Raw genomic sequence first — 20,266 nt, 5'->3', positions numbered from 1 at the left:
GTGCTCCAGAACTAGCCACACCCCTAGCCAAGATCTTCTAGTATAGCTACAACACATTTGATTTGCTTTATTATTGTCACATCTATTAACATACAGTAAAAAGTATTGTTTCTTGTGCGCTATACAGACAAAGCATACTGTTCATAGAGAAGGAAAGGAGAGAGTGCAGAATGTAGTGTTAACAATCATAGCTAGGGTGTAGAGGAAGATAAGAACTAGGAGTAGGCCATCTGGCCCCTCGAACCTGCTCCGCCATTCAGTAAGATCATGGCTGATCTTTTCGTGGACTCAGCTCCACTTACCCGCCCGCGCACCATAACCTTTGATTCCTTGGCTGTTCAAAAATTTATCTATCCTTGCCTTGAAAACATTCAATGAGGTCGCCTCAACTGCTTCACTGGGCAGGGAATTCCACAGATTCACAACCCTTTGGGTAAAGAAGTTTCTCCTGAACTCAGTGCTAAATCTGCTCCCCCTTATTTTGTGGCCTTGCCCCCCCCCCACCCTAATTCTAGTTTCGCCTGCCAATCAACTTAATTCGAGGTAGGTCCATTCAGAAGTCTAATGGCATCTACACAGTAATGTGGAAAATTATCCAGGTATGCCTGTACACACACAGCCAGACAAATCCAACCTGCCAACTCTGTTGGCAGCAATGTGATGGAAGGTGTCGACGATAATGCTATCAAGCAACACTTGTTTAGTAATTTGCTCACTGACTATCGGTTTGGGTTTTGCCAGGGCCACTTGGCTCCTGACCTCATTGCAGCCTTGATCCAAAAGAGCTAAAATTCAGAGATGAGGTGAGAATCACTGCCCGTGACGTCAAGGCAACAATTGACAAAGTGTGACGTCAAGGAGCCATGGAAAAACGAAAATCAGTGGAAAGCACTCCTCTGGTTGGAGTTGTACCTGGCACAAAGGAAGATGGTTGTGTTGTTTGAAGGTCAATCATCTCAGCTCCAGGACATCACTGCAGGAGTTCCTCAGGGGAGTTCCTAGGCCCAACCTCTTCAGCTGCTTCATCAATGACCTTCACTCCATTGTAAAGCCAAAAGTGGAGATATTCACCAGTGATTGCACAATGTTCAGCACCATTCGCAAATCCTCAGATGCTGAAACAGTCCGTGTTCAAATGCAGCAAAGCCTGGACAATATCCCGGCTTGGGTTGGCAAGAGGCAGATACCATCCGTGCCACACAAGTGCTCGGCAATCTCCAACACGAGATAATCTGGCCATCTCCCTTGACATTCAACAGCATTACCATCGCTGAATCCTCCATTATCAACATTCTGGGGGTTACCATTGACCAAAAACTGAACCAGCCGTATAAATACTGTACATGTACACTGACAGCCGTGTGTACCATCTGTGCAATGCACTGGAGCAAATCACCAAGGATTCTTTGACAGCATCTTCCAAACCCGTGAAACTGTATCGCTTTTCCTGTACTGTTGCTTGTTCAAAATCCTACAATTCTGTAACAGCTCTGTGCGCGTTCCAACACACACGGGTTGCAATGGTTCAAGAAGGTGGCTCACCACCATCTTCACAAAGACTAGTTGGGACAGGCAATAAATGCTATCCTGCATCCCATGAATGAAAAAAAAACCACTCCTGACTTCGAGGGCAATTCTCCCAAAAAAAATTCTAATTGTCAAATTTGCGGAAATGCTGGAGTAAGTCACACTGGTTTTTTCAGTGGGATTTTCCAAATGAATCTCCAACACTGTGCATTGCAGAGTGCACTAACGTAAGTAAGTCACTCCCAAAAACTGGGGTAGAGCCTATTCCCGCTAAGGAGGCCGACAGCATAGAGCTGAGCGGACCACTGCTCATGCACCGATCTGCCATTGCCGAGATCGGCGTATGCGCAGTAGCTCCGCACTGCTGGGGAATGAGTTCAGTCAGGTCTTCAAAGTTTCGGCTGGGGAACATGTGGCAAATAGTGACCACAATTCTGTTAGCTTTAGGATAGTGATGGAAAAAGATGAGTGGTGTCCCAAGGGTAAGGTGTTGGATTGGGGGAAGGCTAACTTTAATGGGATTAGGCAGAAATTGGCAGCTGTTGATTGGGAGAGGCTGTTTGAGGGTAAATCCACATCTGGCATGTGGGAGTCTTTTAAGGAACAGTTGTTAGGGCTGCAGGATAGGCATGTGCCTGTAAAAAAGGATAGGAAGGGTAGGACTCGAGAACCGTGGATAACCAGGGAAATTGAGGGATTGGTCAAAAAGAAAAGAGAGGCGTACGTTAGGTCCAGGCAGCTAAAAACGGAGGGAGCTCTGGAGGAATACAAAGAAAGTAGGAAAGAACTCAAATGAGGAATTAGAAGGGCAAAAAGGGGTCACGAAATGTCCTTGGCAGACAGGATTAAGGAGAATCCCAAGGCATTTTATTCATACGTTAGGAACAAAAGGGTTGTCAGGGAAAAAATCGGACCTCTCAGGGACAAAAGTGGGGAATTATGCTTAGAGCCCAAAGAAGTAGGGGAGATCCTAAATGAATACTTTGCGTCGGTATTCACAAAGGAGAGGGATGTGTTAACTGGGAGTGTCTCGGAGGGGAGTGTTGACTCGTTAGAGAAAATCTCCATTACAAGGGAGGAAGTGTTAAGTTTTTTAGGGAATATAAAGACTGACAAATCCCCAGGGCCTGATGGAATCTATCCAAGGCTGCTCAGGGAGACGAGAGATGAAATCGCTGGGCCTCTGACGCAAATCTTTGTCTCGTCACTGGACACAGGTGAGGTCCCAGAGGACTGGAGGATAGCTAATGTGGTCCCGTTATTTAAGAAGGGTAGGAAGGATAACCCAGGAAATTATAGGCCGGTGAGCTTGACGTCCGTGGTGGGGAAGTTGTTGGAGAGGATTCTTAGAGATAGGATGTATGCGCATTTAGAAAGGAATAAACTCATTAACGATAGTCGGCATGGTTTTGTGAGAGGGAGGTCATGCCTCACTAACCTGGTGGAGTTTTTTGAAGAAGTGACTAGAATGGTTGACGAGGGAAGGGCCGTGGATGTCGTCTATATGGACTTTAGTAAAGCGTTTGACAAAGTCCCTCATGGTAGGTTGGTACAAAAGGTTGGATCTCATGGGATAAAGGGGGAGGTGGCTAGATGGGTGGAGAACTGGCTTGGTCACAGAAGACAGAGGATGGTAGTGGAAGGGTCTTTTTCCGGCTGGATGCCTGTGACTAGTGGTGTTCCGCAGGGCTCTGTATTGGGACCTCTGCTGTTTGTGATTTATATAAACGATCTGGAAGAAGGTGTAACTGGGGTGATCAGTAAGTTTGCGGACGACACGAAAATGGCTGGACTTGCAGTTAGTGAGGAACATTGTCAGAAGCTACAGAAGGATATAGATAGGCTGGAAATTTGGGCAAAGAAATGGCAGATGGAGTTCAATCCTGATAAATGTGAAGTGATGCATTTTGGTAGAACTAACGTAGGGGGGAGCTATACGATAAATGGCAGAACGATAAAGGGTGTAGATACGCAGAGGGACCTGGGTGTGCAAGTCCACAGATTCTTGAAGGTGACGTCACAGGTGGAGAAGGTAGTGAATAAGGCATATGGCATGCTTGCCTTTATAGGACGGGGCATAGAGTATAAAAGTTGGGGTCTGATGTTGCAGTTGTATAGAACGTTGGTTCGGCCGCATTTGGAATACTGCGTCCAGTTCTGGTCGCCACGCTACCGGAAGGACGTGGAGGCTTTGGAGAGAGTGCAGAGGAGGTTTACCAGGATGTTGCCTGGTATGGAGTGGCTTAGTTATGAGGAGAGATTGGGTAAACTGGGGTTGTTCTCACTGGAAAGACAGAGGATGAGGGGTGACCTAATAGAGGTGTATAAAATTATGAAAGGCATAGATAGGGTGAACGGTGGGAAGCTTTTTCCCAGATTGGTGGTGATGTTCACGAGGGGTCATAGGTTCAAGGTGAGGGAGGGGAGGTTTAACACGGATATCAGAAGGACGTATTTTACACACACGGTGTTGGGGGCCTGGAATGCGCTGCCGGGCAAGGTGGTGGAGGCGGACACACTGGGAACGTTTAAGACTTATCTAGATAGCCATATGAACGGAGTGGGAATGGAGGGATACAAAAGAATGGTCTAATTTGGACCAGGGAGCGGCGTGGGCTTGGAGGGCCGAAGGGCCTGTTCCTGTGCTGTATTGTTCTTTGTTCTTTGTGTCTAAGTCTCCATGAATATCAAGTCCAAGAGTTTTAAATAAGCACCTTCTTTGAGGTTTCAAATCTCCAGTGGCTAAAATTGAATCAACAGCACCAGACGCCCAGAAAAAAGGGCTAAGAATGTAGTAACAGCAGTTCCCCAGCAGAATAGCAAATATTCCTTTCATTCTTGTTAGCCTAACTTAAACTGAAGTGATTCGGAACCATTTAGGACATTTGACTGGTTGTTCTATTTGACTGGTTCATTAAGCAAAGTAAAACTCTGGACACTGTTGGAGAAAAATGTGCAATTGTTTGATGCAGTCTGTGGGTTAAACTAAAATGACAAATTCCGTTTGTATTACAAAAACAGAAAAATGCTGGAAAATCTCAGCAGGCCTGACAACTTGAATAGAGCCAACGTTTCGAGTCTGGATGACGCTTCGTCAGAGCTCTGACAAAGGATCATCGAGACTTTTTTTTGTTTGATTCCAGCATCTGCAGTATTTTGCTTTTATCTCCATTTCTATTACTCTTGTTCAAACTGAACTGGTTATTTTGAGCCATTAACTAGCCCGTGCAGTCAACTTGAAAGTCCACTTTACCTACACAGAAAGGAAGACAGAAATAACTCATCTGCTGTGGGCAACCTGTTGAATGTTCTTGGAATGTGAACTACATGTGGACCTTTGGCCACAAGCCAGGAAGTAGATATATGTCGATGGTGACATTCAGAGGGTTCACGTTACAAGATCCTGGTACAGTTTCCAACCACAGTTTCTTTTCCCACCCTGTGCTGGATTTAAAGACCTTTTAACTCTTAATTTTGGACATTTGATGTTATGTGGCAGCTCAAACTCACGTTAACTGCTCCTTTTTTTGACACTATACAACAAAGAGTTAATAATAGTGTAAGAGGTGAAGGAACTTTAATTTTACTTTTTGTAAAAAGAATCATTTTGCTTTTGCAGGTGGGGAAGGCAAAATTGGGAAAGTAGTTGATATCCGAGGCTGGGACACGGAGTCGGGTCGAAGTGTTTCAAGTGTCACCTGGTCAAACGGGACAACCAACGTCTACCGAATGGGTCACAAAGGGAAGGTTGATTTAAAGTACATCACGGATTCCGCAGGCGGTTACTACTACAAAGATCATTTGCCAAAGCTAGGTATGTTTGGATTGTTTCGGTAAGGTCCAATCACCAGATATCAGCAGAGATTCTACATTTTAACAATGGGTGCCTGAAGACTCTTCATTGATCTGAGATCCACATCGTAATTCTTTTTGTACTTTATAAAAACACTGATCCCAAGACATATTTAGTCTGAACTCAACTTCATTGCTAAGGTGCATTGCATTTTATGATGCAGATTTTAGAATGTTACTTATGTTTTTAGCAGGAAAGTTTATTACTTTTGGGCATCATTGTTTTTGTAAAGTGTACCTCTGGATGCAATACAAGTACTCTCTCCTCAACTTCAGCTTCAGCCCTAGTTCACTGGGCAATTCAGTGGTGTAGCACTTTGTATTCATGTTCCTGCCTGTGATAAAGCCCACACGGCAAGTTGCCAGCTCACCAAAACATTGGCCCTTTCTCCAGAGGGAGTGCGAAGATGATCTGAGAATTAATCAGTGTGTGCTGCTCAAATGTACCCTCTGGTGGTCAGTCATTCAACTGCACATCATTTCAACTGCATTGGCAGAGTCTTTGAACACAGTAAGAGTTTTAACAACACCAGGTTAAAGTCCAACAGGTTTATTTGGTAGCAAATACCATTAGCTTTCGAAAGCACCGAAAGCTAATGGTGTTTGCTACCAAATAAACCTGTTGGACTTTAACCTGGTGTTGTTAAAACTCTTACCGTGTTCACTCCAGTCCAACGCCGGCATCCCCACAGAGTCTTTGAAAGCAGGTCAATTCCTCGTCCTCGGTTGTGAAATGATGTGTGGGGATCTAGGAGACTGTGATTGCCTTCGAGGTGAAGGTGATTTATTCTCTTTAGAAGGGAAAGACGTTAGTTAACATCAAACCAATATGATGTGTGGATATCCACTAGCTTTATCAGTTTAAACCAAGACAGAATCTACGAAAGACTGTCCCGATTAATAATTGAATAATGCTGTTCAAAGCAGCCTGCTGGCACTGACTTTGTTTTCTAGTTTCAGTGAGATTAAAGTGATACGGTCTTGTTTGTGGTGAGGAACAGCGGCTGTTGCAGTCACATTTTCACAAAAATCATTGGTGTCAGTATTTTGTGAGCACAGGAAGAGTTTGGCCAGGTACACCTTTATCAATTGGGCCAGTGGGCTGATGAATGGCAGGTGGAGTTTAATTAGATAAATGCAAGGTGATGCATTTTGGTAGATCGAACCAGGTCAGGACTTGGGTAATGGAAGGGAGTTGGGGAGAGTTATCGAACAAAGAGATCTAGGGGTACAGGTTCATAGCTCCTTGAAAGTCGAGTCACAGGTGGGCAGAGTGGTGAAGAAGGCATTCAGCATGCTTGGTTTCATTGGTCAAAACATTGAATACAAGAGTTGGGACGTCTTGTTGAAATTGTACAAGACATTGGTAAGGCCACACTTGGAATACTGTGTACAGTTCTGGTCACCCTATTATAGAGAGGATATTATTAAACTAGAAAGAGTGCAGAAAAGATTTACTAGGATGCTACCGGGACTTGATGGATTGAGTTATAAGGAGAGGCTGGATAGATTGGGACTTTTTTCCATGGAGTGTAGGAGGCTTAAGGGTGATCCTATAGAGATTAATAAAATAATGAGGGGCATAGATCAGGTAGATAGTCAACATCTTTTCCCAAAGGTAGGGGAGTTTAAAACTAGAGGGCATAGGTTTAAGGTGAGGGGGAGAGATACAAAAGGGTCCGAGGGGCAATTTTTCACTCAGAGGGTGGTGAGTGTTTGGAACGAGCTGCCTGGGGTAGTAGTAGAGGTGGGTACTATTTTGTCTTTTAAAAAGCATTTAGACAGTTACATGGATAAGAGGGTGTAGAGGGATATGGGCCAAATGCGGGCATGTGGTAAAACTGGGCGACATGGACAAGTTGGGCCAAAGGGCCTGTTTCCATGCTGTAAACCTCTATGACTCTATGACCTTCATAAAGATATTGCCACTTTACTGTTGTAATATATTTTATTTATTTCTAAAGCTCCTTTATGTTAAATCACAGACATTTCAGTAGCGAAAGAGAGCACTTGAGTTATTGTATTAGTGCCCGTTTCACAAGGGAGTATCCAGCTTCATCCCATTTGCTGCCCTTTCCATGGGCCTTTTAACTTTTTTCTCTGTTTACCCAGCTCCCTCTATGACTGCGTGAACTTTGGCTATTAGAGACAACACGTTTCTGTGATTTGCGATCCTTTGTTGGGGGGAACAGTTATCATTCCACTTTTAGCTTCTATTAATAATCCTAAGTTAGCATTTGATTAATGGAACACAGGCCAGTGCACTTAATATTTTTTTATTTGTCATTTTAGATGTGAGTGCTGCTCTAGATTTGCACGGTTTATCTTAATAACCATCCTGGGACGGACGAATTGCCCATGGCGATTAACATTCTTCAATAAAAGCAGTATCTGAAACAGCACACCAGTTGTAATGTAATCAGTCTGAAAGACCTGTTGGGTTGGGTGCATTGGCCATGCTAAATTCTCCCTCAGTGTACCCAAACAGGACTGGGGGATTTTCACTAACTTCATTGCAGTGTTAATGTAAACCTACTTGCGACACTAATAAATAAAATTGAACTTTAAACTTTTAAACGTTGTCGTGAACAGGTTCATCATCACCTCTTTAATGGTCAGTGTTCCACACACAAACAACACTCAATGCCATTTGACCCCCTCGTTGCATTTTGTAATCTCCTTTTATTACTGTCTGTATGATTGTATTTAAAACCTTCAAGAAATGTGCCTTTTAGCCGATATTCCCTAATCCTTTACTGTATTATAGTGATTTGTACTTATCTGTGCTGAAATGCATTTGCTGCATATGTAACCAGGCCCCTTGGTGCTCTTTCACATTCTTCCTAACAGTTTGTTTCAGTGCATTCTACAAATGTTGATATTATTTCCAACATATCTCTAAATCATTTATGGAGATCACAAGATTCTGTACAAATTCTTGTGGATGTCACTTGGTAATTCAGCATTCAGTTACTCCTTTTTATCCTTCAATTTACCCATAGAAGGGCCGTGACAATCTTTTCATAGCTCAAGGCCCCTTTTCAAAAGTAAACGCATTTGTACATTACAAATAGTTCTAACAGTTGGAGGACATATGGATATAATTCAGAACAGAATAAACAACTGTGTATAACTTCATTGGAGTACATGGTGGAGTTGGGATAGATGTGTGTGTGCGGGCGTGCGCACCCACAGAAAGCAGAAATAAAAACTATAAATCAGCAATTTCAAAAAAGCCAAACATTGCCCTGGGTGTTGCTGTAAAATGGGTGATATCATTTGAGGCAGCTGTTGTTCATCTTTACTGATCTTTACTTCCACTGACTTTGATTCCAAATCTCCACTCAACAACCAGCTTGATGATAGCAAGGAGTCAAAGGCAGCCAATGAAATTGTTCCAGACGAGCTCCTCCTCTGGGACAGTAACGAAAAACACTTTCTGTGCTTCAGGGAAGCACCAGAACCCTGAAATTCCTCCGCTTTGGTAATGTGCAAATTAAATACCCAGCATGGGGAAAGAGGGTTTCTGGTTTGACCCCAGTTCTGCCAGGTCCGCACCGCTTACTGCTCCCAATCTAGTGAACCCACCCCACTCCCACTTCTATGGGGTGATATTACAAGAACTGGAATGGTGGCATTACGTCAGCAGCTCCAACTGAGATGTCTCTGACAGATTGGTGTGCAGTTTATGCCAGGTCTAAATGCTGGTGGCGGTGAGGTGGAGCAGTTTCATAAATGTCAGTTTATCTGAGACAATCAACTGAAGAGCTGTCAGTTGGAATTTCAGGACTTCTAACCCTTTTGTGAGCTTAAACTGCAGAGCATTATTGTATGGCACGCTAGCAAAACTGCAACTGCGAGCCCAGTGTCGGATTAAAACAGATTGCATGCTGCTCTGTAGCATCATGCAAATCAAATATCTAAAATTCTCTTTGTTTAATTATGCAGTTCATTTAAAACGTATGCAGTTGCATGCTGTGTACATCAGTGAGTGAGAGACAGACAATCCCTTATTACTGTGTTTCAAATTAACAATGGAATTTTTAAAAATTTAGACCAAGTCCTCCTCTGCACATCTGTGTGAATAACTTTGATTTGTTTCAGAGTATTTTTTTTTGATTGCTGGCGCCACTTAATACTGGCATTTAATCAACAATGACACAGAACTTGGCTATTCTGCTGAAACCAAATTGCAGCAAAAATATTCAGTTTGGTGCCACGTGTTGAAAATCCGTCCAAGTGGAAACGAAGGCAGCTTTAATTTCTGAGTATTGTGGAAATATGTGGCAAATATATTCAGGGGATGGTTTTTTTTTTCGCATGCTGGGTTCGTGTCCAACCGCAGTCAGCTGTGGGAAAGGAACACAAACAGCCTAAGATGTTCTAAAAGCAGAACTAACATGGAGCAGTAAGACAAAGGATGCGGTAGCAGTTTTCATTTTTTTTTTCTCTCACACCTAGTAACTTTCAGGGACACAAATGTCAGAGTAGAGAGTTTCTGTACATAAAGCACCTCTAAACAAACCATTCTGGAAAATTTACGGTAAAAGCAACATAATGAATATGACAATAGGTTGGATGATTGTAATTGAATATCTTTTATTCTTTGGCTGCAAATCAATACTCCTGAATGTTTGCTCTTGCTGATTAGTCACACCTAACTTGTTTGTCTTTTAGCACCAAACTATTTCTGATTTTTAGATTGGACTGGGGAGACTCTTGCCTCTGAGTTGGAAAGTTGTTGGTTTGCGCCTCACCCCAGAGACTTGAGCACATAATCTATTTTATTTTTTATTTTTATTTGTGTCACAAGTAGGCTTACATTAACACTGCAATGACGTTACTGTGAAAATCCCCTAGTCGCCTGTTCGGGTACACCTGAGGGAAAGTTTACCATGACTAATGCACCTAACCAGCACGTCTTTCGGACTGTGGGGGGAGGCGGGTGGGTGGAGTGGGGTGGGGGGAGTGGGGTGGGGGGGAGGGGAACCAAAGCACCCGGAGGAAACCCACGCAGACACGGGGAGAATGTGCAAACTCCGCATAGACAATAACCCAAGCCGGGAATCGAACCCAGCTCCCCTGGTGCTGTGCCGCCCCTGAGCTAGGATGATATTTGGTGCACTGCAGAAGGGACTAAATTGTTGCCATGTCCACCCTGTTGGGTGGGCAGACTAGATCTGAAAGCACTGTGATGTGGACAGCGAGTCCGCCCAGTGTGTCGAACATCAAAAATTCCCGCAACCAACTACAGCAAAAAATCGGTTACCTGGTCATTGTCACCTTTGGGATCTCACTGTACATCAACTGACTGCCACGTTTCCTTGCTTGACATTCCCTATATTCAAAAGTAATTCCTTTGAAATTTCAAGTAAGTCCTCAGACCATGAAATACGCTACAAAATGCTTTCTTTGCAGTTCTCTCATCACTGTGCGGTTGTTCTGAACTCCTCTGACGAGAGCAGAATAAGAACAGAAATTGCTGCAAATAATCAGCGGGTCTGGCAGCATCTGGCGAGAGACTTTAACGTTTCAGGTCTGTGACCTTCCACCATTCCTGATTCATCTTTTGCCAGATCTGCTGAGTATTTCCAACATCTGCGGTATTTTGTTTTTGTGTTAGTGTCTGGTCGGAGCACTTCCCGTTTCAGTCTGAATCCTGCTCCGTCAACAATTGAGGCCACTATTCGACTAATAGTTCTTAGACCTTGAAAGGAGCATGGATTGAACAAGCCAGTAGTCGTGGGTTTCCTCCGGGTGCTCTGGTTTCCTCCCACAGTCTGAAAGAGCTGCTGGTTAGGGTGCATTGACCCGAACAGGCGCCGGAGTGTGGCGACGAGGGGAATTTCACAGTAAATTCATTGCAGTGTTAATGTAAGCTTTACTTGAGACTAAAACAAACTCATCTCACGATGTTTAGCTTTCAAATTATTTACAAAAATTGTCTTGAAAGCAAAATACTGCAGATGCTGAAAATCTGAAATAGGGTCAGTGCAGGCTTGGAGGGCCGAAGGGCCTGTTCCTGTGCTGTAATTTTCTTTGCTCTTTGTTCTTTGAAACATTCAGCAGATCTGGCAGAATCTGTGGAGAGAGAAGCAGAGTTAATGTTAACTCTGTTTCACTTTCCACAGATGCTGCCAGACCTGCTGATCTTTCCAGCTCCTGCAATTTTCTGCTTTTATTTTATGTAATATAAAAGACTTGTCTTGTGGAGCAGCATTTATAACCCAGTGTTTATACGGTTATTTTAGTTTAGTGTCAATATGTTGCCGTGCTTCTCGAAATGTTCACGAGCTTCTTTCAGGTTGAGATTTCCATTCTCCTTTCAGGTGAACATGTTGAACTCCCCAGGCAGGACAGTGCTGACAGTCACTCCTTTCAGCATAATGACAAGGTGAAATGCCTCCTCGAGGTCGATATTCTCCGGCAGATGCAGGACGGACACGGAGGATGGAATCCTAAAATGGCGGAGGTAACCCTCAATGCTGCCAGCATCTCTGACACATTCCATTCTTCCTGCGCTGGCAATCTTTCACTGTTTTCTGCTCAGCCTTTTGATGCTAAAACAATCTCTAATACACATGTATCAATAAAGCTATCATGGCTTTTGTAATCGCTTTATTAAAATTCATTCATGGGATGTGGGTGTCGCAGGCTAGCCCAGCATTTATTGTCCATCCCTAATTGCCCCTGAGAAGGCGGTAGTGAGCTGCCTTCATAGAATCTCTACAGTGCAGAAGGAGGCCATTCAGCCCATTAAGTCTGTACCAACCACAATCTGACCCAGGCCCTATCCCTGTAACCCCACATATTTACTCTGCTAATCCCCCTGACACTAGAGTCAATTTAGCATGGCCAATCAACTTAACCTGCACATCTTTGGAGTGTGGGAGGAAACCGGAGCACCCGGAGGCAACCCACGCAGACACGGGGAGACTGTGCAAACTCCACACAGACAGTGACCCGAGGCTGGAATTGAACCTGGGTCCCTGGCACTGAGAGGCAGCAGTGCTAACCGCTGTGCCACCGTGCCGCCCTTCTTGATTCGCAGCAGTTCACGTGGTGTAGGCACATCCACAGTGCTGTTTGGGGGTCTCTAACTGTACTGTGGGTGTATGTCCACCTCCCTCTTTCGAGATCAGTTCATATTCTAGCCCATTTAGCATATGGCAGTGCAACACAACACGGTGGAATGGGTCTTTATTGTGAAGGTGGCATTTCATTTCCTCAAGGAATGGTCAGGGTCACTCCATTGGTGAGGGGAAGGTCAAGTAAGTTATTCCCTCATGTTCTGCAAGCCAAGTTTGCTTCATTCACGGCTCAACGGCTCAGCCAGTTCTGTTAGCGGTGCTAATACTGAGCCAGTTGTCTCACAAAACTTGTGCTTTTCCACTTATTCCTCAACCTTTATTCTTTCACGGGATGTGGGTGTTGCTGGCAAGACCAGCATTTGTTACCTATCCCTAACTACCCTTGAGCTGAGTGGCTCGTTAAGCCATTTCAGAGAGAAGAATCCACCACATTACCGTGGCTCTGGATTCACATGTAGGCCAGGCCAGGTAAGGATGGCAGATTTCCTTCCCTAAAGGAAGGAAAAGGCATTGATGAATCAAGTGGGTTTTTACAACAATTGTTGATAGTTGTCATGGTCAACAGTATTGAGACTGGCTTTCAATTCCAGCGTTTAGTAATGTAATTTAAATTCCATCAGCTGCCATGGTGGGATTTGAACCCATATTCCCAGAGTATTTGCCCTGGTCTCTGGATTACTAGTTAATTGCCACTATGCCAACATGCTGCCCTTTCTTTGTGCAGTATATTGGGCGGACTGGTACCGTGCACAGAATAACAGACCGTGGAGATGTGCGAGTTCAATACAGCAACAACATTCGATGGACCTTCCACTCTGGAGCTCTTACAAAGGTACAACCAATAGTAGAGTCTGTTTCCTTATGTGGAAAACTATTTGCACTGGTGAAATATGCGTCACATTTAACTGCAATAAGGCGACATAAATAATTCAATATTCCAAAAAGATGCTGCTTCTATTTGTGTTTCTTAATCAGCTTTAATTTGTGATGAGCACAATGCAGGAATTTTGATTTAATGTAGATGTGAGCTCAGTGACTCTGGTCGTACCTGGCATATAAATCCTGTACATTTTCCGTTTTTAAACACTGTGGAAGGAGAAGGAAGGTCACGATGATAAGAAAATAGAAGCAAGGAAGCAGGTCTTCAGTGTCTCAAATAAAAACAGAAAATGCTTGAAATACTCCAATCAAGCCATGATGTAGAGATGTTGGCGTTGGACTGGGGTGGGCACAGTATTCTTACTGTGCCCACCCCAGTCTCACAATACCAGGTTAAAGTCCAACAGGTTTATTTGGTAGCACAAGCTTTTGGAGCGCTGCTCCTTCATCAGGTGACTCACCTGACGAAGGGACAATGCTCCGAAAGCTTGTGCTACCAAATAAACCTGTTGGAGTTTAACCTGCTGTTGAGAGACTTCTTACTGTCCAATCAAGCCAACATCGGTGGAGAGAGAAATCGAGTTAACGTTTCAGAATTGATGAGAGTTCATAGACCTGAAACGTTAATTCTATTTCTCTCTCCACGGTTGCTGCCAGACCTGCTGTGTATTTCCAGCATTTTCTGTGCTGGTTTCAGATTTCTGCGGTATTTTATTTGTGCCTTGTTGTAGTCAGTGTCCCATTTTGTTACACATCAGCACTAAAAAGAGCAGCTGGAGATTGCAACGATTTGTTTTTTATCATCATTGTCAAACCAATTCAGTCTCACTGAACACTGGCATTAACAAGAGGAAGCACATCAAATGGATCCTATGAGCTTGCATTGCCCTTGTACGTCCATTCTACTGTTAACATAAAGGGACTGTGTCCATGGAGAGAGAACTGCAACTGGGAGCATTCTAACAATTTTATCACTCATTTTCAGGTGGGTAGCTGATGGCAAGCTTCCTGATTGTACCTGAACTAGTTGTCCTCTTGGTTTTCTGAATTGATTGGAATAGTTAGATTAAGTTACAGGCTCTGTAGAAAGTTGCCCCTATGGCCCAATCTAATCTTGTATTGGGTAACTCCTGGAAGGCTCACATCAATACTTGTACTTTTGGTAGCACTGGAGCTACCCTGCACCCCACAAGGGTGGCTGGTTAGGCTGCTCGGAGACCAGGTATTACTGAGAGGAGCAGTGTCTGTTCCACTCCAGATGGAATATTCCATGTAGTGGGTCCTTTAATCAGTGCATTGCCATTATTTTGTGTCATAACAAAGTTAGTGCTCAGTTCTGCCCAATAAAAGACGGACAATTTTAGCAGCGATCCAGATTCTCGCACAATTGGATGCGGCTTTCCCACTGCTGGATATGTTATTGGTGCGCGTGTTTTACAGGCAAACACAAAGTTGTTGAATTTCAACCTCATTTTATTCACAGCAGGGTAACAGCATCCAAGCAATGATCTGGGTTAAAAGCTTAATACTTATTGGGATTTAAGAGGGATTACACCCAACTTAAAGTTGTTTTAGAAACAGAAAATGCTGGATAAACTCAGCAGGCCCGGCAGCATCTGTGGAATGAGAAACAGTTAATGTTTTGAACTCAAATGACTCTTCAGAGCTAAAGAAAGAGAATCTGATGGATTTCATACTGTATAAGACCATAAGACATAGGAGCAGAATTAGGCCACTCGGCCCATCGAGTCTGTTCTGCCATTCAATCATGGCTGATATTTTTCTCATCCCCATTCTCCTGCCTTTTCCCCATAACCCCTGATCCCCTTATTAATCAAAGACCTATCTATCGCTGTCTTAAAGACACTCAATGACCTGGCCTCCACAGCCTTCTGCAGCAAAGAGTTCCACAGATTTACCTCTCTGGCTGAAGAAATTCCTCCTCATCTCTGTTTTAAAGGATCGTCCCTTTAGCCTGAGGTAGTGTCTCCGGTTCTAGTTTTTCCTAATAGTGGAAACATCCTCTCCATGTCCACTCTATCCAGGCCTCGCCGTATCCTGTAAGTTTCAATAAGATCCCCCCTCATCCTTCTAAACTTCAATGAGTACAGACCCAGAGTCCTCAACCGTTCCTCACAGACAAGCTCTTCATTCCAGGGATCATTCTTGTGAACCTCCTTTGGACCCTTTCCAAGGCCAGCACATCCTTCCTTAGATACGGGGCCCAAAACTGCTCACAATAGTCCAAATGTGGTGGAGCAAAATAGGAGGTTTGGGATAGGTGTGAGATAGGAGAGATTGCACAAAAATGTGTAGGGCACAAGACAAAGAAAATGTTAATGGCAATGTTGAGGACTATCAAAGGTGCTGATAGTGACATGGGTAAGATATCAGAATGTACTAATAGGGAACAAAGGGCCTGTGCTGTCTGAAAGCAAAGCTAACATGGCGGATGGCCCTATGGGGGAGATTAGGGTTGCACTGGGGCAAAAGATATATACTTTTGGAATTAAAAAGGTTTCAAGGTGGAGGAGAATGGTTGCGCCTAAAGTTGTTGAACTTAAGAGAGACAATTCTCTGCTCCAGTGGCGCCTCCTCCACACTGGGGAGACTGAACGGCGACTGGGTGATTGCTTTGCCAAACACCTTTGCTCAGCCCGCAAGCATGACTCCAATCTTTCTGTCACTTGCAATTGGCCTTTGTTTATACACCAATCGCTTATCTATTTTGCTCCCCCCCACTATACATTATAAAATCCAACACATTTCTTCCTCTCTCTAACTCTGAAGACAATTCATAGAATCATAGAGCAAAAGGAGGCCATTTGGCCCATCAAGTCTGGACTGCCTCTCCAACAGAGCATCTTACCCAAACCCCATCTCCATAACTCTACGCATTTATCCTGCTAATCCCCTTAACCTACACTGCTTGGGATGCTAAGGGGCAATTTAGCATGGCCAGTCCACCTGAACTGCACATCCTTAGAGTGAGAGGGGGAACCGGAGTACCTGGAGGAAACCCACGCAGACATGGGGAGAACGTGCAGACTCCGCACAGTCTCGAACTGTGTTAACTCTGTTTCTCTCTCCACAGATGCTGTCAAACCTGCTGAGTTTATCCAGAATTTTCTTTTTTTTAATTTCAGATTTCCAGCATCCGCAGTATTTTTGCTTTTATTAAAGTTATTTTTCTGCTTTAAGATCTGTGCAGCTAAGCAGCTCTCTCCCATCATGATCCAAATCAAGACTCTCTTTAAAATCTATCCTGAGGCAACTGCTAGGCAAAATTCTAACCCACAGCTTGGCCGTGAATAGCAATCTACCATCGCTCGACCTAAAATGTCAGGTGTGTTTTTCGTGAACGGGAACCTAGTCGTCTTCTGATTGGTCCAGCTGAATTTTGGTTAATTGTAAAACTGTGAAAAGTATTAGTTTGTATTAAAACAGTGCAATAAAAATGAGGAGTTGCTTGTAGTCTCAATGGCTTGTAATTGGAATGGTATTTGTTGGTTTGAAAAAAAAAATATTTTCTCTCCCACTAACACATGCTGAATAGAAAATTAAATAGCTTAAACATGCTGAAGCAAGAAAGTCTTTTGACATTTGATTCCAGTTATTTAAGGTACTTCCAGTTATGCAGAGTTTAATAACCCAGAATACAATACATGAAGGATTTATGAGGGATAAAAGATTAATCCTTTCATTGATGAAACCAGGAACTGAGGTGCCAACTTTCTAAAGACAGTCATTAATGTCTGTCACCAGTCAGTCAAAGAACAAAGAACAGTACAGCACAAGAAACAGGCCCTTCGGCCCTCCAAGCCTGTGCCGCTCCTTGGTCCAACTAGACCAATCGTTTGTATCCCTCCATTCCCAGGCTGCTCATGTGACTATCCAGGTAAGTCTTAAACGATGTCAGCGTGCCTGCCTCCACCACCCTACTTGGCAGCGCATTCCAGGCCCCCACCACCCTCTGTGTAAAAAACGTCCCTCTGATGTCTGAGTTATACTTCGCCCCTCTCAGCTTGAGCCCGTGACCCCTCGTGATCGTCACCTCCGACCTGGGAAAAAGCTTCCCACTGTTCACCCTATCTATACCCTTCATAATCTTGTATACCTCTATTAGATCTCCCCTCATTCTCCGTCTTTCCAAGGAGAACAACCCCAGTCTACCCAATCTCTCCTCATAGCTAAGACCCTCCATACCAGGCAACATCCTGGTAAACCTTCTCTGCACTCTCTCCAATGCCTCCACGTCCTTCTGGTAGTGCGGCGACCAGAACTGGACGCAGTACTCCAAATGTGGCCTAACCAGCGTTCTATACAGCTGCATCATCAGACTCCAGCTTTTATACTCTATACCCCGTCCTATAAAGGCAAGCATACCATATGCCTTCTTCACCACCACCTCCACCTGTGTTGCCACCTTCAAGGATTTGTGGACTTGCACACCTAGGTCCCTCTGTGTTTCTATACTCCTGATGACTCTGCCATTTATTGTATAACTCCTCCCTACATTATTTCTTCCAAAATGCATCACTTCGCATTTATCCGGATTAAATTCCATCTGCCACCTCTCCGCCCAAGTTTCCAGCCTATCTATATCCTGCTGTATTGCCCGACAATGCTCTTCGCTATCCGCAATTCCAGCCATCTTCGTGTCATCCGCAAACTTGCTGATTACACCAGTTACACCTTCTTCCAAATCATTTATATATATCACAAATAGCAGAGGTCCTAGTACAGAGCCCTGCGGAACACCACTGGTCACAGACCTCCAGCCGGAAAAAGACCCTTCGACCACTACCCTCTGTCTCCTATGGCCAAGCCAGTTCTCCACCCATCGAGCCACTTCTCCTTGTATCCCATGAGCCTTAACCTTCTTAACCAACCTGCCATGTGGGACTTTGTCAAATTCCTTACTGAAATCCATATAGACGACATCCACGGCCCTTCCTTCATCAACCGTTTTTGTCACTTCCTCAAAAAACTCCACCAAATTTGTAAGGCACGACCTCCCTCTTACAAAACCCCTTACAAAAGGGAAGAACATTGAGTATTTATACCAATCAATAATTATCTAGTATTCTCAGTTGGAAGGTGTATAGTCACAATCCCAAAAACCCTCTAAGCTATTATGCTTTTAACTTGCTGGGACATGTACTGGAATGCTGTGATGTGGAGATGCCGGTGTTGGACTGGGGTGGGCACAGTAAGAGGTCTCTCAACACCAGGTTAAAATCCAACAGGTTTAGTTGGAATCACGAGCTTTCAGAGCGCTGCTCCTTCATCAGGTGAGCCACTCACCTGATGAAGGAGCAGCGCTCTGAAAACTCGTGATTCCAAATAAACCTGCTGGACTTTAACCTGGTGCTGTGAGACTTCTTCCTGGAATACTGTGGGCTAAGGAACGTTAATTATACGTTGTTAGACTGTACCTGTACAGATTGAGTGCCCTCATTCAAGGGCACTATTTGATTTGAGCTGTTTTTTTATTTTCATTTGTATTAGTATACAGTGAAAAGCATTGTTGCTTGTGCGTTATACAGACAAAGCATACCATTCAAAGAGAAGGAACGGAGCGAGTGCAGAATGTAGTGGTGCAGTTATAGCTAGGGTGTAGAGAAAGATCAGTTTAATGCAAAGTAGGTCCATTCAAACGTCTGATGGCAGCAGGGAAGAAACTGTTCTTGAGTCGGTTGGTACGTGACCTCAGACTTTTGTATCTTTTTCCCGACGGAAGAAGGTGGAAGAGAGAATGTCCGGGTTGTGTGGGGTCCTTAATTATGCTGGCTGCTTTGCCGAGGCAGCGGGAAATGTAGACAGAGTCAATGGATGGGAGGCTGGTTTGTGTGATGGACTGGGCTTCGTTCATGACCTTTTGTAGTTTCTTGCAGTCTTGGGCAGAGCAGAAGCCATACCAAGCTGTAATACAACCAGAAAGAATGCTTTCCATAGTGCATCTGTAAAGGTTGGGGAGAGTTGTAGCGGACATGCCAAATTTCCTTGGTTTTCTGAGAAAATAGAGGCGTTGGTGAGCTTTCTTAACTATAGTGTCTACTAGGAAGTTAACATTTAACACCTATTAAACATGTACACTCATTGAAGGATATTTGGTGTGCAGTTTTGATACCGATTTTTCAAAAGTTGTTGGACCTGTATCTTGGACCCTTTATAAATGATAGGCAAACTACAGGACCATATTAAACCTGGGTTAATTGGCTTGGACGATACTGGTTTCAAATATATTTCATTCAGTGGACTCCCAAACCAGTTTAAATACAAGTCCAACAACTTTTGAAAAACCATTATGTACAAAACCGAGTATCAAATATTCTTCAACAAATATGCATTTCCAATAGGTGCTAAATATTAATTTCCCGGTGCCCTTGAACAATGGCAATATAACATTGTACAAGGAACATTCCTTTGTCCACAGTGTAACTTATTATACATCTCCTAGAGAATGAATAGCCTAGAGGGTACTAGAGACTGTGACTGCAAACCTTTACTAGATAGTTATCGATTGACATGAATGTCACTGTCTTCTGTTTAAATTGCTATACTTTTCACAGAGGCTGCCTCGAACAATATGAACTTTACGTGGAGACAGTCATCAAAAATAACACCGGGAATTAGGTCTGAAATCTAGATGAACTTGATTGATTGAGGACCAATAGTGTAATTAATCGCTTTATTATTCTCAACCCTTGGGGGAAATCAGGATAAGGGTTAGAGGTGATCAAAATCGTGAGGCAGCGGTAGGGGGGTCGTTGAGACAGAATTGATGAGAGAACGTTTTCCCATTGACAAAAGGTTGAGAACCCAGATGACACTGATGTAAGGTGAATGGCAGAAGAACCAATGACAACATGAGGAAATTCTTTTTAATGGGTGTTTAGAATTTAGGTTGCCAT

At 43.8% G+C, this 20,266-nt stretch overlaps 1 protein-coding gene across 1 annotated transcript in view; it reads left to right on the top strand.

Annotated features, from left to right (window-relative positions):
- mib2 (MIB E3 ubiquitin protein ligase 2) overlaps nt 1–20,266 on the top strand; it is a 173,406-nt gene that overhangs the window by 101,714 nt on the left and 51,426 nt on the right. The window contains exons 5-7 of the mRNA XM_078238623.1: nt 5,147–5,341; nt 11,709–11,851; nt 13,195–13,302. Coding sequence (XP_078094749.1) covers nt 5,147–5,341; nt 11,709–11,851; nt 13,195–13,302 — 446 coding nt within the window. The remainder of the gene's footprint in view (nt 1–5,146; nt 5,342–11,708; nt 11,852–13,194; nt 13,303–20,266) is intronic.

The sequence above is a fragment of the Mustelus asterias genome, chromosome 22, assembly GCF_964213995.1.
Source record: "Mustelus asterias chromosome 22, sMusAst1.hap1.1, whole genome shotgun sequence".
Lineage (NCBI taxonomy): Eukaryota > Metazoa > Chordata > Chondrichthyes > Carcharhiniformes > Triakidae > Mustelus > Mustelus asterias.
Note: the sequence above shows the minus strand (reverse complement) of the source record. Positions and strands in the feature narration are given on the sequence as shown.